General features: G+C 34.4%; 1 protein-coding gene across 5 annotated transcripts in view; it reads left to right on the top strand.

Annotated features, from left to right (window-relative positions):
* Window positions 1-27128, top strand: part of LOC128993577 (extracellular matrix-binding protein ebh) — a 49693-nt gene that overhangs the window by 4790 nt on the left and 17775 nt on the right. For 4 of the 5 annotated variants that reach the window (XM_054417575.1, XM_054417558.1, XM_054417590.1 and 1 more), the window contains 3 exons: window positions 15041-15120; window positions 16827-16891; window positions 18816-25273. In XM_054417575.1, coding sequence (XP_054273550.1) covers window positions 15041-15120; window positions 16827-16891; window positions 18816-25273 — 6603 coding nt within the window. Of the gene's footprint in view, window positions 1-12412; window positions 12544-15040; window positions 15121-16826; window positions 16892-18815; window positions 25274-27128 lie in introns of those variants that run through there. The other variant, XM_054417582.1, reaches the window with a different exon arrangement.

The raw sequence follows: 27128 nt of genomic DNA, 5'->3' as shown, positions 1-27128 counted from the left end.
GTAGGTTAAATTTTAATAAAATTAAATTTAACTATCATAACCTATAGGTTATGAACTAACCAAACTTGCTGATAATGAAAAATTGAACAAAGGTTTACTAATTAAAAAAATAGTTCTGTTCATAAAATTAAATTACAAATGCCAAAAATTTAATTTTTTATTTATAAAATTAAACTATCATAACCTAACCAAACCAAACAAACTTGCTGATGATGAAAAAATCGCTGGGCCATTCTATCGAGGGTATGGGAGGTATTCTAATCCAGCCCGGTATTCTAATCTAGCCCAGCATGGCCACGACAACCATGGGGTTTAAGGGGCATGGAATGGTCTGGGGGTCCTCCCCCAGTAATTTTTGAAAAATTATACTTACAAAGTCGCCATTTTAAGCACTCTGGCGAAGAAAAAGTTTAATCTCTTGTAATCTGAAAAGGAGAGTTTAAGTGCAACAACTTCCTTTTCTCAGTGATACAACTTTTTCTGCTCTTACCGGCCCTGTAATTTCACCTACCTATTTTTAAATGTTTTGTTTCATAATGCCGACGCGCATTGTATTCCTTCAACAATGATTGTTTCAGAAAATACAAAAGTTCTTCGCTTACTACATTTTTGAGGTTTTTAGTGGTGTTAAAAAACTACCATCAATCTTAATTTGTCTAAATAAACTATAAAAAAATATGTTAAGGTTCAAACTAACTACACAGTAATAAGCACTGTCTTAAGAGAGAGGTTCATACGACCCACCGGCCTCAGTATCCCACCATTTCGAATGGTGGGCACGGCCCGTTTATCCACCACACAGTGCGCCAGTAACAGCCTTTTAAGATAACAGTAATCAAATTAATGTAAAAAATAGTTATTTTCCTACAGTCACCCGACAAAGTTGGCTTCCTTGTACTGTTTATAGTACAGAAAGCTGCTAATTGCTGCATATTTATACTTTGCCGTACGGTTTATACTTTGTCGTACGGTTAATACTTTGCCGCACATCAGGATTCCAACGAAACAACACAAAACAGCGTGGTTCTATTATGCACGTAATCCATGTACGCTTGGAAATAGGTTGGCAACACTTAAAGATAATAACACTATGAGCAGCTAATTGACTAGCCTATTATAACTACGATTTAACCTGTCATTTCGTGTTCATAGTTTCGATATTTCTGAACTTTCTGGACTTTTCTTTTAAACGTTTTAAAAACATTCCTAGGGTCTTAATAAACAAGAAAATACCTTTAAAGTATTTTTTTTAGGCACGGAAACCACTTCAAATTACAAAAACATACGGAACTATATTCTCAAAACGTGGAGCACATTTCTTGCCGAGGAAATATAGCGGAGTGATACGGACCGGGTACTACTTTCTCTAGGACACCTGTTTGTGTTGCCAGCTGAACATAAAAACGTGTTGTATAGTGTTTGAAGACTAATTATTTATATGCTTTATAGTGACTGTAGGAAAAATATAATGTGTAACACGAGTGCAAAAGGCCTTTGCTGCACTCGAGATCATTCCACACTCGCCTGCGGCTCGTGCGTAAACATTGCTCTCGTGTGCAGCAAAGTGCCACTTTACCCACTAGTTACAGTAATAACTACTGTGTAACTAGTGTGTGAGAGAAATGTTTTCGCACAAGCCACAGGTGAGTGCGGAAAGTTTCTCGAATGTAGCAAAGGCACTTTTCACTCATGCTGCACATAATTTTTCCAAACGGCTTCAAAACTAGCAAATTTTCCGGGGGAAATGCAAACCCAACTCTTGGTTTGCGACACCTCCCTTAACATAGTCCTAGAACCGCCAATCTAAGAAAGGACCATGAGGTCCTGTGTTTGCCTCAAATAAGAAGAATTTTAGTTTCATTTCAATATTACGGCTTTCTTTTTAAAATTTGGTTTTAAGAAATTGATTTTCTTTCTGGTGTCAGTGAGTGAATTGAACACATTAAATTCAAGGCATTGTGGAAAGTGTAAATGAACAACTGTCTAGTTCAATTTCAACTTTAAGAAATTTATTTGGGAATGATTGCTATTATAGGGTTCAAGCACCAGCAAATTTGGAAACTTGAATTTATATTCCAAATGATCGTTCTATCATTACATTTAAAAAATTGTTTTAATATCTAATATGGCGGCCCTATTGAAATGAAGTACTAACCACCAAAAATATCGGCGGTGGTCCCAAGTCAATTTCTCGAAAAATGTGCATAAAAATGCATGTGGTAACTTTTTCCAAAATGTGTTCGATGTTGTGAAAATTCGGCAATTTTTAATCATGATTTTAGGTGATTCCCCATGGACTGATAAAAAAAAACGTAACTCTGTACACCCAACACTGCAAAATAAACAATTTTTAACGATCCTGTGTCTGTTTTTTAGATTGCTTGGATTGTATTTTTGTAACTTTGAGAGATATAAAACTTTTTGTAATCACTTCTTTGGTAATACTGAACTTATACTACTTATGTTATTTTGAATTTCTTTTGCATTATCTATCAAAATTAGGATTTTACAAATGGAAGACAATGCAATACTATATCATTTAATTTTCATATTTCCCTTGGGCCACTACCACTGCACCTAAATAATAGAAAAAAATAAATTATCAAACAGTCACACAATATCACAAATTATTCATTAAATTAAAAACATAAACATAACTGTAAACAATCCTACTTTGACAGTTTTCATTGTGTATCATAGCTTTTTGTTGCTGCTAGGTTCAAATTAGCTGTTGTCATACATGCAAAACAAAATAATAATAGTCCTGCACCCTGTTGGGAAACCTTATAACTTTTTAATGCTATTGCATATTATAGAACCAACAATAACAATAATAATACATTAGTTCAATAGGTGAAGGTAATTGTAAGTTATTTATTGCATGCACCCCACGTTTTTTCGTTTTAAATCTTACAAGTATTTATACTCCCCACCTATTTATAAATTATTTTCTACTTTTTAGTGCTTTTAAAAACGTTTTGTTTTAAACAAGTTTTTTTCTTAAAATTATTTCTCATTATTTAGGCGGGATTTTTTTTTCGGAACGTTGGTATTTATGTATTTACAAAAGCTTGGTTACTGGACTATGAAAATATTGACTCCGCTTTAAACGTATAGATATAGATTTTCAATTCATATTGTTTTGGTTTTCAATTCTGTATGTTTTATTTTAAATATTTATATACATTTTAATGTTCATAAATTTAAATTAATAAAGTGTGAATTAATGAGCTGATGTCACCTATCTGCCATGTTATCTTAAATCAGACGTTTGACACTAAATAACCCTACTGTCACAATTGCTTCATTGAAAATCCCACCAATTTTCCTAAATTTACAAATGCCCCATACACTATAATAAAAATATTTTTTAGGTATGGTTATTATGTACAAAGCAAATGCCGTCCCCGGACTTTTTGAGGGTTCAAAGAGCCTACATTATGTGTGGATCATGGCACATAAAACATAATCGAGGTCAAATAAAATGGTGGCATGCAATCGAAAAATACAGTAATAAATCAATACAACGGGCATAAGATAAACATCAATGATTTCCAAAAATATTTACAAGTTGAAGTTAAAATATAGATTACAATGTATAAATAATATGAAAAGGAAATAATCAGTGCCCTAAATCACTAATAATATTCAGTCCGAATCCAAAATTGTCCTCCGAAGTACAATGTAATATTGTATAGCTTACAAGTCGAATTTAAATGTTTCCAAATTAATTTGATTTAATTTTAATTAAGAACAACTCACCCTGATAATTGATTTGACACAAATTACGCTCAATAGCTTTTCTTTGGATAAGAATAAAAATACGAAACTATATAACTTTATACAATGTGATAATTTCATATGAGCACCTTGGTCTAAAGGTTTTTTCGCCGTGAAGTAATCTTCAGTCAATGTATCGTAGCCTACTTTGTGTCTGGATAAACAGCTGTTCGTAGCGTTTCTAGTCATTACTTGTCAGTTAGTTGATTTGTCGTCAGTGCCATTTTCCAATATCGTAACGGAACGAGTGAATAATATTGGTTACCTGTGTTGCCTTTTTACTAATTTTCGTTCGTTTAGTTATTTTAAAGGCTTTTTGTACACAATTTTACGATGGTTAAGTGATTATCATTCGTACGAAAGTTGGAACTGCGGGTATTTTCATGTCGGTTCTTTCCTAGTTCGAGATCATAGTCCGAAATCTATTGGAGGTTGTGATAATTTACCGCGATACAGTCAAACTAATAATATTCGTTTTTAAACTTAAAATCAGTTAGTGTGTGTTTTCGTGTTGTGTCAGTGAACTTTCTCTCATCAAACAGAACTTTGTCGCTGTAAACGCTGCCTTTGTTGGTAGGTTTTTAATCTATTTTACCACCATAGCCTATTTTGCCCAAAGTTGTACTTTTTTGTTTATGATAGCCTTTAAGTCTACTGCACCAAGACACTACAGAATGACATAAGTTAGTCTATAATTTCCCCTTAGATGAGGGAATGCTGTAATAGTTCTACATTAATCATAGGACTAAGCTAAGTTAGGCATGTCTGCAATTGTCGAGCCAGGAGGTGGCTGCACTTTACTTTACGTCCTACACTAATTCGTATTAAAATATCGATCGATATAATCGATTGTTCGATAAGTTATATCGTTTGGTGAGTTAGGTTTAGGTTAACCTAACCTAACTAACCAAATGATATAAGGAACCAATGAAACAATCGAACAATCGATATTTTAATTTGAATTAGTGTAGGACGTAAAGTAAAGTGCAGCCCAGATGTTAAGAATAATGTTAAGAATTTTATTTGATACCGTACTTAGATAATTATAAGCCTAGCCTTTTTCAGTGTGATTGCAGATTGTTTAAGTTAAGTCGGCCCATTTAATTTTATCAGCTTCTAACCTCTCACTCTTTGTAGGGCCTAGTTAAGCTATGATAGGCCTAGATGAGACTTGGCTAAACTTGTATCTGACTCCATTGTAGTTAGGCTATTGATTGCTAACTTGCAATCAATAGGAAAAAAAACTGTTGCTGTAATTTAACTGGTGGAGTCATACCTATATCAAAGTTCTGCCTAAAATTCTGACATAACTTAAACAAAATTATAAAAGCCCAAGTAATTTAAATAGGTTACCGTACTTCTGCGGTTTGAATCTTGATACAGTATATGCTATTGAACACTTATGACAAACAACTCTGTGTAGGCCTAGGCCTAAGTTAATAAGGACTGGCTTATTGATATTCTCTGTAAGTGTAGAATTTCCTAAATTCATCGTAAAAGAGCTAGGCTAGGCTAGGCCTACCTTAATTTATAAATATCTGTTGGTCACTTTCAGTTGGCCTATCCTATTACTTAACTTATCTTGTTCTGTAATTTTGTGATTTACTAAATCAGCAGTATCCATAACATTACTAAATTCAGTCAAGTAACAGTTTAGAAATAAATTCTGGGCAAATAAGCTTAGCATTTACAGTACTTAAAAGGAACTTCAATTTGTAACTTTACTCTCGATGTCATAATAAGAGTACCGTAGCCTAAAGCTTACGATAATTGATTAATATAACTCGATTTAACAAGAAAATACCCCACCCGCAGCAAACCTGCAGGCTAAACGAATTTCCATTCGTCTGAATTGGTTTAATGAGTACCTACCTAGGTTTGTTGCTACATACAAGGAAACTAGTAAAGTGTATTTTTTAGTAGGCTAAACTATTAATAGCTTAGTATAAAACAAATTAATTCGCCAAGTTTGATCAAAATATATCCATAAACAAGCAAACTACTACAACATTTTACAATATTCTCTTAAACTTTTTAACTTTTTGAGATATTTGAAATCGGTTTGCGGCAACTTCTTTGGAAATGAAGGGCTACAATAATTATGGTTAGTTTTGAAAATTCTGCTCTCAGGGGTAGGGGGTATCTCAAACTTTTCAAATAGCAACTATAGTCAAGTTTGGTATCATTTTGTAGGTCTTGACGAAACATAACAATTAACATAAAGAAAATAGATATCTTCCACCATTAATAACAAAAATGGCAGCTAAAAATGAGTGAGACAATGGTTATTTAAAGTAATTTTGAGCTGCCATTTTGTTATTATTGGTCCGATTTCTATTTTCTTTATGTTAATTGTTATGTTTCGTCAAGACCTACAAAATGATACCAAACTCGACTATACTTGCTATTTGAAAATGTTGAGCTACCCCCTACCACCGCTACCCCTAAGGGCAAAATTTTCAAAACTGACCATAATTATTGTAGCCCTTCATTTCCAAACAAGTTGCTGCAAACCGATTTCAAATATCTCAAATACCCTAGTTATAGAGGGTGCAAGTTAATTTTTTTGCCACCCTTCATGGTTATTTGGATTTAAAACGTTTTAGGGCGCCATTTTGTTATTAGTGAGCCAATTTTGGTTTTCTTAAAGTCAATGTTCATGTTTCGTCAAGACCTGTAAAATGATACCAAACTTGACTATACAGTACTTGTCATTTGAACATGTTGAGCCACCCCCGCTACCCCTAAGGGTAAAATTTTCAAAATTGACCATAAATATTGTGGCCCCTCATATCTAAGAAGGTTGCCGCAAACCGATTTCAAATATCTCAAATGGTTGAAAAGTTAAGAGGGGTGCAAGTTACTTTTCAGCCACCCTGTATGGTTGTAATTACAATTTTACATTTGCCTAATGTGCGTGGAATAAAAGTATCGTCTTTGAAAAAGTAGCTAAAATTGTAGCTATACTAGCTACATTTCATTGTAGCTGTAGTTGTAGCTAGCTACTTTCTCGGAACATCTGTGCACAGTAAGGTCAAGTGGGGTAAGTGTACGCCCCAAATCACATAGGCTAGTACAACTTTGACCACAGATTAAATACACGTAGGTGCTTTAAAAATCAAATTTGCTGAGCTTTTTCTTTGGAATGTTTTGTAATATGTTGTTTTAATTTTGTTAAAGATATTAGCATAATTTTATGTTTTTGAGATTTTTTTTTAAAAATGTTGTTTGGGGCCTACACTCCCCCCTTGCTTTGCATATTTCTTGATGTTGGGGCAAGTGGATTTTAGAGGGAAAACTTGGCTTTCTTTTGATTTTTTGTTTATACAAATATTTCAAACAGTTCAAGGGTTGTGAACTTTTTTGCGAACCTTCGCATGGGAAAACAGAAAACCCTGCTTTAATAGAAAAATTGTTCTGCCTGTGCCTCGCCACAGGAAGAGAACGCAGAGAAGATATGGTGATTGTTCACCACCTCGTCCAATGCACACTGCTGGATTAAGCACTTGTTCTTGATGTACCGGTAGCCCAGACTAATTTCATCAATGCCCATGTCAACGAAAAATACTCTGATTCGTTTTTCCCCAGTTGGAACACATAAGGCTACGTCCAAACTCTTATGGATCTCTTTACTCTTTAGTTATTAGGACACATTTTGTCAGCAACATGAATTGCTGTGTTTTAAAATATATAGTACTGAAATAATAATTAAACAATTGAAACAGAATTCAAAGGTTTTAACACTATCTAACATTACTGTATAAGAAAAACGTACTGTCTTTTCTAGATACTATAGAAATCATTAGGAGTCTTAGGACCTGAATGTTCAAATCTTAAAAATGTTCTAACACAAGATTTATCATTTTCTAGTTTATGCTTGTCATTCAAGCAAAAGATAAAAAGGTTTTCTTTATTTTTAGATAATTTATCTGTTTGTTATTGAGGGGGGGCATATACATAATATGTACACTTGCCCCAAACACATTTTAACACAAACACATTTTAACACATACGTTCATGCCCCTTAACTCCCCCAAAATTGACTTTTTAGGGCTAGAACAATGCTATTTTAAATTCCCCTTTAACTAATAAGTAAAATCAGAAAATGTTTTGTTTTTCATTTTTTGTTCATTTACTGAGCTGCTCGTGCGTTTTGAGTTTAAACGTAAGAGGTTTTTAACTTAATCATGATTCAGAACTCTGATTTTGTGAATTTATACTACTGTAGATATAAAGCTAAAATAATGTGTTCCATTTCCATTGTTTTCTTTGGAGTACCTGCAGTTGAAGTGGTTTCAGTTGTCGCCTCTCGGATGCAATCAGTACGTTTTATGATATTTTATCGTTTGTTGTTGATATGGGGAGTATAATTTTCAAGAAAGCAGTAAGTTACTCACATTTTTTCGATTTGTTTTAAAGTTATATTTTCTACTCTGGTTAGTCATTATTTACCTTTTTACATTATGCTTAGGTACCAGCATCTGGGTCTGTAAAAAATGTGATCAGATTATGGAGCTTGTAGACTATAGCTATGTAGTAGAAAACATTTTGAAAACTAGAAACTTAAATTTTAAATTTGTTATTTCTCCTATTTGCAAGAGGATTAGGCGAGTATTTTTAATATGGGAGCTTTTAAAATTTTACATTTACACCTGCGATTTTCTTTAAACCAGTAGCTATTTTTAATTAAATAATTTAAACTCAAAAACTTTTAAAACAGTATGAAGTCAGGGTGTGACTGATGACTTTAATTCATAAACTTTAAAGTTTATGAATTACAGATACCTAGCCTATAAGAATTGAGGTTTTCAATGAAAACAACTTTATAAATGTTTCTCTATATATCAGGATCAAATGGAAAACTTGGGTTGAACCATTTTAAGGATGGCTAGTATGGATTGGAACCAAATCAGGTTATTAAAAGAATTAGTATTTTATAGGTAGATTTATAACACATCCCAAATTTAATTTTATATGCCTAACTTTGTAATTATAAAAATGTTTCTTTCCATAAATTTATTACTTTCTCCTTCTATACGTAGTATTTGGAGAAAGTAGTGTATTCATCAAAATTATTGAGTTTTGAATGGATATACTGTATCCGTTTTGGGCCCCCCTGAACCCAAAATACCCCCGCCGCAGCAAACCTGCAGACTAAGCGAATTTCCATTTGCCTGATTGGATTTAGACTAAAATGTCTCCTTAAAAATATCACATTTATTCCCTATTTAAATAGAATCAGTTTAACACATACTTAGGTTTGCTGCAACAGGGAGGGTAAAAGTGTTTTTTTATGTAAAATGTTAATTAATAGTTAGTAAGAAATAAAAACATTTTCCAAATTTGGGCAAAATTTGTTAATAAACAAGCACACTACAACGGTTTACTTATTCTCCATAAGAATGACATGGGAATTTTAAATTAACAATTTTTTGGAATTTTCTCCGTAACCATTAGGCGCATTATAACGCTTCAATATACTAAATTATTTGTTTTTTTTAAGCTCTACAAAATAGTTTGGAAAGAAATTTCAAAATGTTATGTTTTTTGGGTCAAAAATAGGAAAAACCCATTTTTACCCCATAAAAGCCCCCATAAACCCCTGTTCCCATGGTCCGATCATGCTGGTTCGCGAACTCGTTAGAATAAACGTAGGTTTACACGTTTGTACCAAATTTCATCAAAATCGGATCATTTTTGCTCGAGTTATCGCGCTAACGGACACATATATATATATATATATATATAAATAAATAAATAAATATATATATATATGAATTTGAACGGATGGTGTTTTTGGCCTCTAGGGACCTCAAGACGAAAAAAAAAATCGGTCCCGGATCCAGGTCTTACCATGAGTACTACGGTAATAGCTTATTCCCTATATGGGAAATTCGCTAAAAGTGGTTTTCATAGTGATGTCTGTGTGTGTGGATGTGTACAGAGCTACAGACCACACCTGTTGTCAATTTTGATGAAATTTGGTATGTAGGTTCTAATCCTTATTATCTTCAGGCACTTTTAGTTTTTAAAAAAATTTTATTTTTATGGTGCTTTCCCCTTAAAATAACGGAAAAATCTGATTTTCTCAAAAATGGTGTGAAAGATTTTGATAAAAATTTAGTAAGTTATAGTCCTTTTAATTCTGAACAAAATGGAATAAATCCCATTTCCATAAAATTACAGTTCTAAAGTTATTCCAACTTATGTTTTTTTTCCAAAAAAACCCATACAATAACAAAACTAGTGTATGTTATGGTCCTTTGAATTTTTAACAAAAAGGTACAAATCCCATTTTTGTAAAAATTACGGTTCCAAAGTTGTTGTAACTATGTTATTTCCCCATAAAAACCACAAAATAACAACAAATCTGATTATAGGAAAAAGCCCGTTTTGGTTAAAATGAATTTGTTATAGTCATTAGCCTATAGTTCTAAACAAAATAGTGCAAAATATTGCTGTATCAAGTACGGTTCAAAGGTTATCGCAACTTTTGTGATTTCCCTATAAAATATCATAGTTACTCCCACCACCCATAATAAAGGTTGTTGACAAGCTTATGGGAGAAAGTACGGTATGTGTCAGATTGCTGATACGGTTTATTATAATATTTACAGCCGGGGTATGTTGTTTAACATTTCCACTACCTATCAATGATGTGTGTTACTTTCGACCTATAAATGCACACACAACCTAGCCGTATGATAAATAATACTTTTTGTAGCAGGGAGCTAACCTCAATCGCTTGTAAGGCTTCCCACACCCTCCCTAATTCGCCATCTTGATATCTTGATTTACCTACGTTTATAGTCGGCGGTTCCTTGCACGGTGGAAGCTTGTCGGCCTACGTAGTCTGAAACTAGGTTGATTTGTCCCGCAACGAAACGAGCCCACACATTAGATGTTTTTACTATAGATAAGGCCTACTCGGCCGACAACTGTGAAACCTAGATTCTTTTATTGCTGTAGACAGTTCAGGAAAAAAAAGAACTTGATTTTTCGCCACTATTGAAGTGAGGTTAGGTTTAGGAGAGGTGCCAGGGCCGGCATTGCGTACCGCCTAATTATCACTAGACGATAAGAAATGTGCAGTATAAATAAGAGAAATCGGTATAAAGTACTGTAAACTTTCTTTTGCATATAATAATATTTCTTGGCACCATTCCACTGAATTAACGACGAGTTTTTGAATAATAAAGTAAGGTTGTACTGTGCAGGTATTTTACCGTTTTCGGCATCAGTTATTACTTATGATGGGAAGTCGTAGATTCCAAAGTCTATGGAAAATTGCATAACGTTGGTCATTTGTCACGAGAAATAAGTGACATTTGTGGAAAACTGTGTACACTGTATGAGTTCAGATTGTTGCCTCATTGCCTCACGCTCGGTCAGATAGTTTGACGGCCGTAATTATGCCAATTAAAACCACTCAGGAGTATTTCAACCCGACCAGATAAAGATATCAAACTCATCATTGTAAACATTGCTTTATCTCTTCAGTCCGTTATTTGCGCAATGCATGTTCTACGCACACAAACTAAATCACAAATCGCCTTTCGTAAAAAAACTACATAACTAACTATATAAGAAAATAGAACTTTTACAAATTAAAATCACAACATGTAATCAGTTTTTGGAAACTATTCAACGCGATCCCGTTATCACCCGTGGTTTCTAATCGTCAAAATTAACCCACATTTTTAATCCTTCGAGTTAGCTGAATTAGCCTAATGTTATTAGCCGAATAAGTCCATGAACCTAAAGGCATATTGATCCCACATTATTATCCCAAATGCACCAAATTATCCCGCATTTATTACCCACACAGCATACAATAAATCTAAATAAATAATTATTCTATGCTCTGTGTCATTACCCCGCGTGTATAAATTACTCAGGAAATGCATGCATTAAATTTATCACAGTAACAGTACTGTGACGCTTACCGCTTGATCTTTTTGTAATCTTCAATTCAAACTGATTAGGGCCTTTGATTATTAATTAGTAGAATAGAATTGTTGACAGCACACAGCGAGAAGCTAAATTAATTTATTTTGAACGAAAACTTAGTCTTCAGTTTGTAAATAATTATCTAAATTAAAATATACCTACACGTACGAGTACGAGTACACATTTGATTTTCTGCTGCAACAAATAATAGTTATAAATAATACTTACAAATGCAATATAGTAAAAAAAATATTTACTACACATTTCTGACCCACCTAACAAGCACAAACAAGGTCAAGTTGACCACACGTCCACACTAGAAACGAGTGTAATACAGTTTTGCACTCGAATAAAAAATAAATACCAAACAAAATCACTGTTGCACGGAAAGAACGAATGGTACACGTACGAAAAAAGGAATAAAAACACTGTTTTGTAATCTAATACAAAATAATAACGCAAAATAATCACAGCGATAATAACTACACAAAGATTAGTATTTTCGTCGCAACCGCGCAATACAGTACCGCCCGGGCAATGAAATGATTGAATCGCAGTCAGCAGATATTTTCTGCAGACTGACCTTATAACGCGCGGTTATTCACAAATAGCACTAATAGTAGTCAGTGTCGGTTGTTGGCCGTGCCGAGCGTGTAGTTGTCGTATTTGGCGATTATTGCGTTGTGTCGAGAGGTTATATTTGCGGGTTTGGCAGCGGCGCCGTTTACGCTCACGCCACTCTGGTTAGTAGAGCGTCCCGACCTTGCACATCACACACGCATGGACTTCTTCAACAAGCTGCTCCATCGCACGGTAGGCCGTACAAAACTTGCCCCAATATGTCTCGTAGAATTGGTAAAGTTAGTAAACAAAGTTTCCAGACCTGTATTTAGCTGTAGACTACTGCATTTAAGTCTACTAGCCTAGCTGTCAACGGTGTTTTAGTGGTGCCTGAACTTGTTGACGTTTTAGGGGTTGATAAATTCTTGATCAGCATTGGGTGTTATAAAAATATATCTAAACACTCTTGAAACTATTTTACACTTGTAATGTTAAATCACGAGATGTATTAGGGATTCATATAAAACAATTTCTTTTGATTTAACAGTAGGCTATTAGAATAACTTAATAAAATTATATTAATTAGTTTAACTGGTTAGTTGTAACTCGCAAAAATTATTCCTAAATGTAGGCCTACAGTACTAGATAAGATAGTTTGCTGTTATTCCTGTTAAAATTTTTATTGCATTTGGGCTATCAATCGGTAGCCTTGGTAAAATTAAATTAGTAACATTTTCTATTTAATTAAATATTTCAACTTGAGTGGATAAAATAAAAATTATCCATACCGATTACCGACTGACTGTTAACTAATGTTAAAGAGTAAGGTAACTGTGATAAACATTGTAGGAAAACGCAAAAACAACTAAGATATCGGGTGTTTTGTTTAAATGTTGTCTTTTTTGGCTGTGCTGAGTCATAAAACAAGTTTCCCAACTTGTATTCTATATTTAGAGTGAGTCAGCTGTTTTCATTGTATTGTCAGATGTTAGAGTCAAATGATTCCCTCAGAACTATGAACTTACCAAACAAACCAAATCAATTTGGATTAAACCTCAATAAAAATAAAATTATGAGCATATCTGTATACAAAATTAATACCCCCTCAGCAGCAAACCTGCAGACTAAGCAAATTTCCATTCGCCTGATAAAAATATAGCCTGCGTCCTTAAAAATTAAGATTTAAATAACATTAAATCTAACGAGTACTGTACCTAAGTAGGTTTGTTGCTACAGAGGATTTAAGTTTTTTTTTAGTAAAACTTTAACAGCTTGGTTCAAATAAAATAAATTTGCCAAATTTTTATCAAAACATATAGGCTAATAAAAATGATCCATCTTTATTAAATGTTGTACATATGTGTCAACCTATGTTTATTTGAACGAGTTCGTGAACCAGCATGATCCGACTATGAGAATGGGGAATGGGGTGAAATGGGATTTTCCGTTTTCTTTTCTCATTTTTTACCCCCAAACAAAAATTTGCAATTACACCCTGAGCCATTTTGTAGAGCAAAAAACAATTTAGTATACCAACGCAATATTATACTCTGAATGGTTACGGAGAAAAGCTATAAAAAACTTGTAAGAAAAAATTCACATGTTATTCTTATAGAGAATAAGTTAACTGTTGTAAATTGTTTCTTTATGGATATATTTTGATTGATTTTATAAATTTGTTTATGTCATACTAATCCATTTATTTTACTAAAAACACAGTTTATTACCTTCCCTGTAGAAGCAAACATAATTACTCATACGACCTAAGGTTTTAAAGAAAATATAGGCTATTTGAAATTTTTAAGAACGTTTTTTATTGAAAATCAGTAGTTCAGGTAAACAGCAATTTAGTTAATCCACAGGTTTGCTGCAGCAGGGGTTATTTTTTATTTTTAAGTTGCTATCAGAAATAACTGCACCGCAAGCATGAGCATGCAAAGGTGAGAGGGGTAGCAGAGAGGTCTACGCAGATATGAGGGGTTGTCAAACTGTTTGGTAGTGCGGCTGCGATATTGCGCTTAAGCAACTAAGTACAGTCAAATGTAGGTGCATAGCCGTGCATGTCTTCTGAATCCAGGCAAGAACGGCAACAGAGGTTATCCACACGTAAACCGCTTATGTTTCCCACCAAACGTAACAAAATAGCTCACGATTTCTTGGTACCAAATTGATAGGGTTGGATAACTCAAAATTTTGGCCAAAGAAAAGATTGAATAGTAGACATGCTTCTGTTAAAATCAATGGTATAAAGGGTGCGCTCTACCTCAGCTCGGGAATCTCAGCTCGTGCTTCAGCTATATTGCGCCATTAAACAGTGCCGCAAGAAGCGCTTTGCAGACGTTAAGTCCTCTCAAATTACTCAGTTAACTTTAAAAAAATTTCCATCTGAGTAAGGTTCCTTACTACTTATATTCAAATTTATGACTCGACCAATAAATCAACTTATCAATTTGAATTTTCTTCTAAAATTCATTTGTATGTGTAACACGCTTTAGAAAAAAGCTTATTTGGAAGTATTTACCAGTCACTTCCCACTTAAAATTGTTCTATTACCAAAAAATTAAAACGATACAAGCCTATAAAAATAAGAAATGAATAAATTAACATAAATTTATTTTCAATCGGTTAAGAGCAAAGCCGACAATTACGGAGATTCTAAACCCTTGCATTAGCGTGCGGCGAACACATAGAGCGCACCCTTATGTAGTCTTCATGGTAATGTAGTCTGAATGTTTGTTTTTTGTTTCAGAGTGGTGGTGGGGGAGGCAATCCAAAAAGTCCTCCTACTTCCCCATCATCAAAGGCTAGTGAAAGTCTGAAACCTAAAAGGTGAGTTTTATTTTACTTTTTATTCACTGGTATTTCTCAATGGTTTATTTTATTTTTTAGAAAATTTCAGGCTCTCATGATTACAATAAAATTTAAACAGTTTTATGGGCTGAAAGTCGTAATTATCATTTTTTTTCTTAGCTCCCAAAGTGGAAGAAGTGAGTAAGCAACGAGTATAGACCGTAAATTTCTGGAACTTTGAGATCTTTTTATTTAACCAAGTTTTCATTTTTATAGAAAATTTTTTTAAGTGCCTAATGAAACGGAAAACGTAATCTATGTGATCATAAATGCGGTTTAAGACTAAATCTATGACTATGTGATATACTACGGTAAATTTTCTTTCAAATTTGATCATAAAAGAAACGCTAAACGCAGGTATGCAGGTGAAACTTTTTTGTAAGAAACAACAAGAGCACTCTTACATAGAGAACAATTAAAAACTTCTTGCCACCAAGACTGATTGTAGGTATACATGATAGGTACCTTTGTCCGTCTTCAGTCGTAAACAGTGTTTGGGGATTACTAGTTTCAGGTTAACGACCCATTTTCAAATCAATTGGGTACAAATCAAGATTGTTTATGTCAAATAAAATTGTTATTTTAGTTGCGTCAATGGGGTTTCAAAATTCAGGAAGTTCATCAAGTAACAAACTAACAAACCACATAGGTTGGTTCTTAATTAAATACTAAAACAGAAATGACAGCGGCATGGCCGGGTGATTATTAGTGATGGGACAACCGACTGCAAAAAACAATCGACTAGTCAATTGGTTGTTTTTAAAACCAGTCGGTTTTTTCAGTCGAATGAAAAACCGAGTGAATCACCGACGTTTGACTGTTTCCAGTTACAGTATTCCAACGATTGGTTGACTGGTTCCAGTCGTCGTAGGACCGGGAGTATGAAGTGACTAGTTTCAATCGTTTCCGGGAGAGCAACCGACTAACGACCGATTGAATCGGTTGTTTTCAATCAGTTTATTCCATCCCTAGTGTTTTTGGGGGCAATGTAAAACATGTTGTCTCTTGGCGGTTGGAAAAAATTATTTAACTGATCATGTAGCTCTACATGTTCATGCAAGTGGTGCTAAGCCATCTAATGGTGCATTAGTTGCTCATTAATTTTATCATTTATAACTGAAAGATTGATGAAATAAACATTTTGAAGTTTTAAATTTGCTTTTTGATTTTAAAATTTTTTGTATTTCTGTTTCCATTCTTTCATGATTTGTATTGTTGTATTTGTTGAAGTACAGTTAAACCCCTTTCATCCAAACCCCGCTGAATCAAAATTATAAAAAAAATTTAAATCAATTGGGAAATTTTAACTAATCCGCTGTGGCTTTGCCAACAGAATGTAAGGAACAGGCTATGACAGGCATCTTTCAAACTGTGATAGAGATTAAGCTTAGAATACAACTGTCAATTGTTGAAAAAATGCACAATTTTCAATTTAAAGATGGCAGCAATAAAAAGACGATCTGTTTGAACCAAAATAGCTTTTGACTTCACACCATTGATTACTCAAAGAAATAAGTTGCCCTAAAAGGCTTTTGTTTTGTTCAATTTATTGGGGTTTCACTCTACTCATAATTTGTAAAGTTTGAAAATGTTTTGTTTAAACATCCATTTGTGAACAATATTGTTTTTTTTTTCAATAACTTTTTTTCTCTTTTTAGTATTCATCCCATTAATTTTGTTTACAGTGACAATAGTTTTATCAGTAAAGGCGAACAAGATGTTTTGTCATCTGTTGATTCTTCAAAATCAGGTGAGAATATTTTTTTATTAAATTAAGAAATTAAACTGTTTATTTGCCTTTCCTGGATATGCCCGCTTTATTTTTGGTGTTCAAATAAGGGCGACAGAGATATTTGCCATTTTTTAATATTCCCAGACGGATAACAGATTGTTCTGCCAATTCTGTAGGTAGACTATTGAATGGTGGTCACCAAAACTTGGTGCTATTATCCTGTGCTCTGTAGATTGCCGTAATTCACTTGCTAAACACAGATGTTTTATTTAAACATCTTGCTACGACATAAGCTTAGGTTAAATTTATTACACAATGTTCTCTTTTCAAATAAAATGTTGTGCAATAAATAACTCAACCCCTTTTTATCCATAGTAGAATTTTTTTTAAATATATGTATTTGTATGCCTGAGGGGGGGTGGCCCCCTTCACCCCCCTCTGGCTCCCCCACTGCTGGTGTCCAGGAAGGGTTAAGAATGAATGTAATTAGTGGTAAAATATTGCATTTACAAGACTATGAGAATTTACAAATTCAGTGTTTCCTGTTAATCTGATACTTGACAGGACTGTAAGGATTATTATAGAGTGACACCTCATCTATTTTGTACAAACAACAAATACAGTAGAGTCCCGATAGTCCGAAATGGTTGGGACCGGGCCCATTTCGGATTACCGAATATTTCGGATTAAACGTTTTTTTAAATTTTTTTTTAATTTTTTTAAGTTTTTTTCCGTCTTAGGACGCAGGCACGAGCCCTGGATTGTTTTTCACATTACTTAAGGCTAGACCTAGTGGCTGCAGCATTATCACTTTATCATATCATTATTATTATCATTAGCATTATCACGCCATTTGTGATTTGGCGGACGAAAATGAAAAATGTTAATAACAAAAATGGTGAAATATTTACTAAAATACTCTACAAAAAAAGTCTATCTCGCCCGGCCGCTACAGAATACTTTGACTCGGTACAGCTAACTGTGTTAAAAGTTTAATAAAAAAGTTTTCAAAAAATGTTCAAACAAATTAAAAAAAAAATTCAAAAAATTTCAAAAAATTTTAATTTTTTTTATGAAAAATATATTTTTTGGTTTCGGATTAAGCGGACTTTCGGATTACCGAAGTTCGGATTATCGGGACTCCACTGTAATGTAGATTTTACTCCCTCCTTTATCTCCAGAATTTTACTAAAAACTATGACTGGGAAGATGCACAATCTGTTAACATTGAATAAAAATCCAGTATCTTACAAATTAATCGATAAAACTCATTTACTTTAGTGCTCCAATTAAAACAGTTTGATCCTAATTTGAAATGGGTTCTTCATATCTTCTTCTATACAAAAAAATAAAGGTCAAACTCCAACCATCCGAATTGCTTGCAGAAAGAATAAAAAAAAACAAGTAATAAGAATCATTGTTAAAGAAGGCAGAATCTGTGATACAAAATCCAAAAACTCTCGTGGTCGTTTAGACTTCATAATCGTCTCCTGCGGTCTCGGGAACATCGTCATCGTTTCCCGCAGTCTTGGAGAAACGTAAAATATACCATATGGTCAAGGATACATAGTCATCGTATTCCGTGATTGCAACCAAATCCTGAATATCTCCTGCAGTTGAGTAGGCATGATCTTTGTCTCCCGCAGTTGCGAAAACAACGTAATATTTTTCAACATCTTCGACAAAATCTTGAATATCTTCCTTGTTATGGTGCATCATATTTGTCTCCCACAGTCATGGAAAAATCATAATTGTCTTCTGCGATCGCGGCAAAAGCTTTAATCGTTCAATCAGGAAATCTTTGCAATCCCCATAGTTAAACTTCAACCATCCTAATTTGTTACGGTCCCAATTGATTCGGATAGTTGGAGTTATACAGTTTATAATTTAATGAAAACTGTTTTTTAACAGATGTGAATGTATGACTATTTTTCTGTTACAGACACTGGGAATGAAGATCTCAAATTGCCACAAATTCGAATCCCTCAAAGTCCTGGAAATGATATGGAAGAAGAAGACAGGTTTGAAGATGCAGTGGAAAATAAGTTGAATTTAACTGCATTAGCTGACAATTTGGACAAATTCCACTTGTCTACTCCTGGAAAAATTCAGCCTAGACCTGATGAGTTCACTAGCTTCAGTGTTAAAGAACTGGGCAGTCCTGATAGTGTCATCGACTTGTGTGCTTCTTATAGTTACAATGAAAGTTTCAGAAGTTTAGACAATTCCTTCCAAATTACAGATGGAGCCCATAACAGCAGTGACTCATCAGTAGAATTTATCGGTAGAGTTTCAGCAGGGAAGGAAAATAGTATTGTGAAAGCTGAAAGACAAAGTTTAGGTTCAGAGAACGTCAATAATTCCCAAGTGAATGTGTCGGGGATTAGTTCAATTGAACGATCAGGAGAAAAAACTGTTGGAGTTGACTATCCCCTCCAAAGTGTAGAAGGAGCTCAAAAAAAGAGTGAGTCATCGGCTGAGTTCATTGGTGTTGTTCCAGATGAAAAAGAGAGTAGCAATGTTGAAGTTGAAAACCAAAGTTTGGGTTCAGAAAACGCCAATCATTCCCAAGTGAATGTGTCAGGGATTAATTCAATTGAAGAATCTGCAGAAGAAATAGTTGAAGTAGTGCATTATCTCCAAAGTCTAGAAGGAGCTCAAAACAAGAGTGGGTCATCGGCTGAGTTCATTGGTGATGTTCCAGATGAAAGAGAGAGTAGCAATGTTGAAGTTGAAAACCAAAGTTTGGGTTCAGAAAACGCCAATCAGTCCCAAGTGAATGTGTCAGGGATTAATTCAATTGAAGAATCTGCAGAAGAAATAGTTGAAGTAGTTCATTATCTCCAAAGTCTAGAAGGAGCTCAAAACAAGAGTGGGTCATCGGCTGAGTTCATTGGTGTTGTTCCAGATGAAAGAGAGAGTAGCAATGTTGAAGTTGAAAACCAAAGTTTGGGTTCAGAAAACGCCAATCAGTCCCAAGTGAATGTGTCAGGGATTAATTCAATTGAAGAATCTGCAGAAGAAATAGTTGAAGTAGTTCATTATCTCCAAAGTCTAGAAGGAGTTCAAAACAAGAGTGGGTCATCGGCTGAGTTCATTGGTGTTGTTCCAGATGAAAAAGAGAGTAGCAATGTTGAAGTTGAAAACCAAAGTTTGGGTTCAGAAAACGCCAATCAGTCCCAAGTGAATGTGTCAGGGATTAATTCAATTGAAGAATCTGCAGAAGAAATAGTTGAAGTAGTTCATTATCTCCAAAGTCTAGAAGGAGCTCAAAACAAGAGTGGGTCATCGGCTGAGTTCATTGGTGATGTTCCAGATGAAAGAGAGAGTAGCAATGTTGAAGTTGAAAACCAAAGTTTGGGTTCAGAAAACGCCAATCAGTCCCAAGTGAATGTGTCAGGGATTAATTCAATTGAAGAATCTGCAGAAGAAATAGTTGAAGTAGTTCATTATCTCCAAAGTCTAGAAGGAGTTCAAAACAAGAGTGGGTCATCGGCTGAGTTCATTGGTGTTGTTCCAGATGAAAGAGAGAGTAGCAATGTTGAAGTTGAAAACCAAAGTTTGGGTTCAGAAAACGCCAATCATTCCCAAGTGAATGTGTCAGGGATTAATTCAATTGAAGAATCTGCAGAAGAAATAGTTGAAGTAGTTCATTATCTCCAAAGTCTAGAAGGAGCTCAAAACAAGAGTGGGTCATCGGCTGAGTTCATTGGTGATGTTCCAGATGAAAGAGAGAGTAGCAATGTTGAAGTTGAAAACCAAAGTTTGGGTTCAGAAAACGCCAATCATTCCCAAGTGAATGTGTCAGGGATTAATTCAATTGAAGAATCTGCAGAAGAAATAGTTGAAGTAGTTCATTATCTCCAAAGTCTAGAAGGAGCTCAAAACAAGAGTGGGTCATCGGCTGAGTTCATTGGTGATGTTCCAGATGAAAGAGAGAGTAGCAATGTTGAAGTTGAAAACCAAAGTTTGGGTTCAGAAAACGCCAATCATTCCCAAGTGAATGTGTCAGGGATTAATTCAATTGAAGAATCTGCAGAAGAAATAGTTGAAGTAGTTCATTATCTCCAAAGTCTAGAAGGAGCTCAAAACAAGAGTGGGTCATCGGCTGAGTTCATTGGTGTTGTTCCAGATGAAAGAGAGAGTAGCAATGTTGAAGTTGAAAACCAAAGTTTGGGTTCAGAAAACGCCAATCAGTCCCAAGTGAATGTGTCAGGGATTAATTCAATTGAAGAATCTGCAGAAGAAATAGTTGAAGTAGTTCATTATCTCCAAAGTCTAGAAGGAGCTCAAAACAAGAGTGGGTCATCGGCTGAGTTCATTGGTGATGTTCCAGATGAAAGAGAGAGTAGCAATGTTGAAGTTGAAAACCAAAGTTTGGGTTCAGAAAACGCCAATCAGTCCCAAGTGAATGTGTCAGGGATTAATTCAATTGAAGAATCTGCAGAAGAAATAGTTGAAGTAGTTCATTATCTCCAAAGTCTAGAAGGAGTTCAAAACAAGAGTGGGTCATCGGCTGAGTTCATTGGTGTTGTTCCAGATGAAAGAGAGAGTAGCAATGTTGAAGTTGAAAACCAAAGTTTGGGTTCAGAAAACGCCAATCATTCCCAAGTGAATGTGTCAGGGATTAATTCAATTGAAGAATCTGCAGAAGAAATAGTTGAAGTAGTTCATTATCTCCAAAGTCTAGAAGGAGCTCAAAACAAGAGTGGGTCATCGGCTGAGTTCATTGGTGATGTTCCAGATGAAAGAGAGAGTAGCAATGTTGAAGTTGAAAACCAAAGTTTGGGTTCAGAAAACGCCAATCATTCCCAAGTGAATGTGTCAGGGATTAATTCAATTGAAGAATCTGCAGAAGAAATAGTTGAAGTAGTTCATTATCTCCAAAGTCTAGAAGGAGCTCAAAACAAGAGTGGGTCATCGGCTGAGTTCATTGGTGATGTTCCAGATGAAAGAGAGAGTAGCAATGTTGAAGTTGAAAACCAAAGTTTGGGTTCAGAAAACGCCAATCATTCCCAAGTGAATGTGTCAGGGATTAATTCAATTGAAGAATCTGCAGAAGAAATAGTTGAAGTAGTTCATTATCTCCAAAGTCTAGAAGGAGCTCAAAACAAGAGTGGGTCATCGGTTGAGTTCATTGGTGTTGTTCCAGATGAAAAAGAGAGTAGCAATGTTGAAGCTGAAAACCAAAGTTTGAGTTCAGAAAACGCCAATCATTCCCAAGTGAATGTGTCAGGGATTAATTCAATTGAAGAATCTGCAGAAGAAATAGTTGAAGTAGGGAATTCTCTCAAAAGTGTAGGAGCTCAAAACAAGAGTAGGCAATCTGAAGAGTTTATTATTGTTGCTTCAGGAAAGGAGAAAGTCGTTGAAACAGTTAAAAACCTGAGTACTTATGAAAATGTCAATGCTTGCCAATCGATTGTATCAGATATTAAAGAATCTGTAAAAGAAATAGATCAGCATGTGGAAAATCAGATTACATCTTCTGTAGATCCTGTGTTATCTGATAGTACAAATAGACTGTCTTTGATTGAAGAAACAGATGGAAACACAGAGAATGGAAATTATAGCTTTCACACTGAAGGCGATCTAAAAGAAAATAAATCTCTGTCAGAAAAAAGTCAAACTACTTTAGAGAGTAGCCCTACCAATCAAAATACATCCAGTGATTATTCTTTTGTTGGAGGATTGGCAAGTTCTAGCATGTGTAAGCGTAACAGTTTTGGTATAGAAGACTTGATTTCATCTATTGAAAAAATAAACATTACAGACAGTTTTACCAAAGAAACTACATCTAGCTCAGAGGTTCTATTTTATAAGAAGGAATCAGCTGCTGAAGTAATCCAGACAGATTGTGTCAAAGAAACAATATCAGGTCATATCACACTTAACGACTCATCAAACAAACAAAACTCATCAGCTGAGACACACATCACTACCAAGAGAGTGTTATCGGATGAAATCAACTCATGTGACTTTAAAGATCAAATGAGGGAAAAAGAATTTCCTTCTGAAGAGTCTAAGACTGATAGTATTACGGAAACAGAGACATTAGATGATACAATACCAAACTCACTTGATGCAACAAACAAGGAGAATTTGTCTCTTGTGTCTGAGTCGGGTGATAATATGGAAGCAGTAAAATCAGATATTACCTTGCCGTCTAGTCGTAGTTACTTGGTAAGTGAGGAGAGCGTGCCAGCTGATAAGTCTCAGTCAGTTAATCACGAGAAAGAAGATAAAGAAGAAACTGTTTTGGTATCTAAAACTAACATTTCAGTAGTTGAGAAGATAGTCGTTCCTGATGAGCCCAAGGCAGATGCTCCCAACAAATTCTCTCCGGATGGCGTCAAGAAGACTAGTTCTGTAAATACAATTGAGAAAATATCTGCTGAAGAAGATAGTACCATCAAAGTAGCGATATCAGAGGACACACTTTCTGACACAAATGACTCTTCAAATGAGAAAAAATTGTTAGAAGATTCTCAGACAGACAATGATGCAACCAACAATGTGTTATTGCATGATGTCCAGGTATCTAATTCTGTCGATCCATTAAATGAGAAGAAAATTCCTGCTGAACAAGGTAATACAATCAAAGTAGTTATATCAGAGGACACGCTACCTGACACCAAAGATTCGTTAAATGAGAAGAAACTGCCTGAAGAGTCTAAGACAGTCAACGATGCTACAAAAGAAATGTCATTTGATGATGTCAAGTTATCTAGTTCTGTTAATCCATTGAATGGGAAGAAAATGCCTGCTGAAGAAGATAATACTATCAGAGTAGTGATATCAGAGGACATGCTACCTGACCCTGTTAATCCAATAAAGGAGAAGACATTACCTGCTGAAAAAACTGTTCCTGATCCTGTTCCTGGTAATACCAAAAAGGTGAAATCAGATGATCCGTCTGACGATGTCAAGATACTTGGTTCTGCTCATCCTCTAAATGAGACAAAACTGCCTCCGCAAGACTCTGAGTTGATTGGTAATGTTGAAGGAGTAAAATCTGATAATACCACACTCAGCTCATCTAGCTTTAGTGAGCCATTAGATGAGAATAAGTTGATTGTTGAAGAATGTAAGGTACTGTCTAGTTCCAATAATACACTAAACGAGAAGAAATTGCCCTTTGAAGTGTCAGAAAGAGACAATGATGTCAAAGAAGTAAAGTCAAATGATATGTTGACAATTTCATCTAAGAGTTCTAATGAAAATGTCCAATATTTTGACACCAAGGAAAACCATAGTGTTGATGAATCTAACCAATCATTTATTGGGATGTCGATGAACTCTTTTACATCAAGAAATAGCAGTTCTATCATGAAAGCCGAAACCGAAACACCACCAATTAATGTGAATATGATAGATTATATAATGAGACCTGGAGGCAAAGAGGAATTAGAAGAGTTGATTAGGTCTAACTATGAAACTCATTATCGTACTCATTACTCATTACTCAAAAATAAATCGTCACCTGTAGAGACTGTGTCAGGAGATACCATAACGAATGTTCATGTTCAAACTGAGTTACAGAAGTCTACCAAGGAGAATATCAATAAAGACATTAAGTCTGTTGATTTGAACGAGGATAGTAAAGTCGAGGTCATTATTCCTCCCAAAGAGAATAAAATTGCTTCAAGCAGTGAAATTTCTTGTGATGACGCTGAGTCTTCTCATGCTCTTTTAAAGAGTAAAAGCTCACCTTTCAAGTTGAATCAGTCTGAAGAAACATACAAGAAAATGCATCTTTCAAATAAGAAAAAAGAGTTAAACCCAGTTAATGAACAGGCACATCACACTAGTTCTATCAAAGACATCTGCTCAGGAAAAACTTCCTTGGGTGAAAATGTGTTTGAATCTTCCAATGAAAGTAATACAATTCACAGAAATGAGTCATTGTTCAAAGACTGTTATGAACTGTCAAAATCACAAACCAAAGACAGTAAAAGTGATACCTCGGTACAAAACAGAGTTTCAACAAATCCTGCAGAAGTGAACAGCCTGGAAAGCGTAGAGAAGTTTGATTCACTTGAAGACGATTTTGATGACATATTGATGAAAGAAGCAGCAAATGTATCCGAACATATATTAAATGTTTCTAGGGAGTTAGACGAATCAGATTCGGAAGGCGATGTCAATAAAACAGTCATAACAGTCGAAGAAACCAGCAATGCTACAAAGAATGATGAAAGAATACCACCAAGATCAACAGTTTCCAAAACACCATCTTCTCTCTCACCAAGATATACAGTTTCCAAAACACCACCTTCTCTCTCACCAAGATCAACAGTTTCCAAAACACCATCTTCTTTCTCACCAAGAAGCAGCAAACAGACCACCTTTAAACAACCGTTTGGTGTAGCTGAATCATCAATCAATTCTTATATGGAGGTATTTTGTGGAGTATGATATTTGCTTTATTAATGAGTAGTTCTTTCATAATAATTAATTTTTAATTTAGAAATGTGATTTATGAAGCTTGTTTTTCTTGTTTTTGCTCAACCTGACATAAAAGCTTTAGGAAAAAAGATTTCAAGCTTGAATAGGCATGATTTTGCACAATGTGTGTACACTTTGAAAAGTTCGAAATTTGACAAAAACTGTGTGTTCTCTTTTAAGCTGAATCTGCCGTTAGAACCACAAAAGGTTTCTTTGTTTATTTTTAGTGTTACGGTAGAACCTGGATAGTTCGACACTTTGTGGACTTAGGGGATGTCTAACTATAGAAATGTCAAACTATAGGGGAAAACAAAAGTCTTGTATAGAAATCACCCAAATTTATTAAATACTAAAAAAGCTTAACAATTTCACTGTTCATTAGTCAAGTCTCAATCAAACAATAAATGACAAATCAATGTTTAAGTCAGCTTACATCACACAATAGTAACCATTAAAAAAATTAAATATCACTTGACAAAATAACTCGGCCCGTGTCGAACTACAAGGAGTGTCGAACTATCGAATACCTGCTCAACCTTAAAACCCGTAAATGAGCCGTGAACTTTTTAATGAGCTGATTCTGAGTCTCGATTCCTCGCAACTGTCTACATGTTAATGTGAAAATTAATTGATTCTTGATATTTCGTGAATTGAATACCGATTATAGAATCTTCTGCGATTTTCTGCAAATTCATGAATCTTTGACTGTGCGAACGTTGCATACAGTATATGTGATTCATTTAATATCTGTTATGGCTCACTGAAATTCTGCCTGTATCTGCCCCAAGTTTCCTTATCATGCAAATACGACCGTCATAAAAAACGGAAATAACAAAGATTAGAATTTTCAAGTTTTTGTTTGGGAGATTTTTGCAATAAAAATATGTACAAGTATTTAGTTTTTTGTACAATTATTAACATTTTTAAATAGATAAACTTTAAGGTTAAAAACTGAATTTTTCTTGATTTTTATTGGAAAGGAAATCAATTTTGGTGCACCGTGATTAGTGAAGCAGAAAATGATAATTTGAGGCTAGTTTGGCGTTTTTTTATCCTTAAAAATCTATGAGTGATAGTAGAGAGAGGCTTTTAAATTTTAATATTTAGAATTTACTGTCCTACTTCTGGATGTAGATTTATATTAATAAAAAATATTATGTTACCTTACAATATCCTTGTTTTGTCATAGTTTATAATACTATTTTCTGGTTTGATGAATGGAGACCATAGAACCATAATCTTCAATTGTGAAAGCTAGAATTCTATTTCTGCTTTGTGTTTGCTCCTTTGTTTGTTCATATCTAACATTAATAAAAACTGTCTGTAAACCTAATATATCTTTGGCTGATGACTTTGAAGCACGGCAAAAGATAACGATCTCAAAAAAAGAACGTAGTGGTTGAAATTGGTTTTAATTTGCTTCTCACCTCACTTGTGAACATGTTTATAAAAATGCAACTCTTTGAGTAAATATTTACTGTATCCGCTGGATTTTTTGTTTTCAGTTTATATACAACAAGAGAAAGATTTTTCTGGGAGAGTTTGCCAAACAAAGGTTATGGGTAAAACCATTAGTCATCAGTCAAAACAAAAATGTTAAATGACTACTCTTATCAACATTATGTCTACCTATTACCATTAACATCAAACAGTTATAAAAAAAATACAATATGAATTTTTTAAGGGATGAAAGGGTGACCAAGCACAAAACTATTTGTACTATGCAAATTGCAAATGTTTTCATTTGGTACTAAAAAAATAAAACACGCGTTTGTTAGAAACTGAGACATTCCCTCACTACCAATTC

Source organism: Macrosteles quadrilineatus, unplaced genomic scaffold (assembly GCF_028750875.1).
Source record: "Macrosteles quadrilineatus isolate MER2022 unplaced genomic scaffold, UCM_ALF_1.0 Scaffold_1__1_contigs__length_201487025, whole genome shotgun sequence".
Taxonomy (NCBI): Eukaryota; Metazoa; Arthropoda; class Insecta; order Hemiptera; family Cicadellidae; genus Macrosteles; species Macrosteles quadrilineatus.
This window is presented reverse-complemented; position numbering and strand designations above follow the sequence as displayed.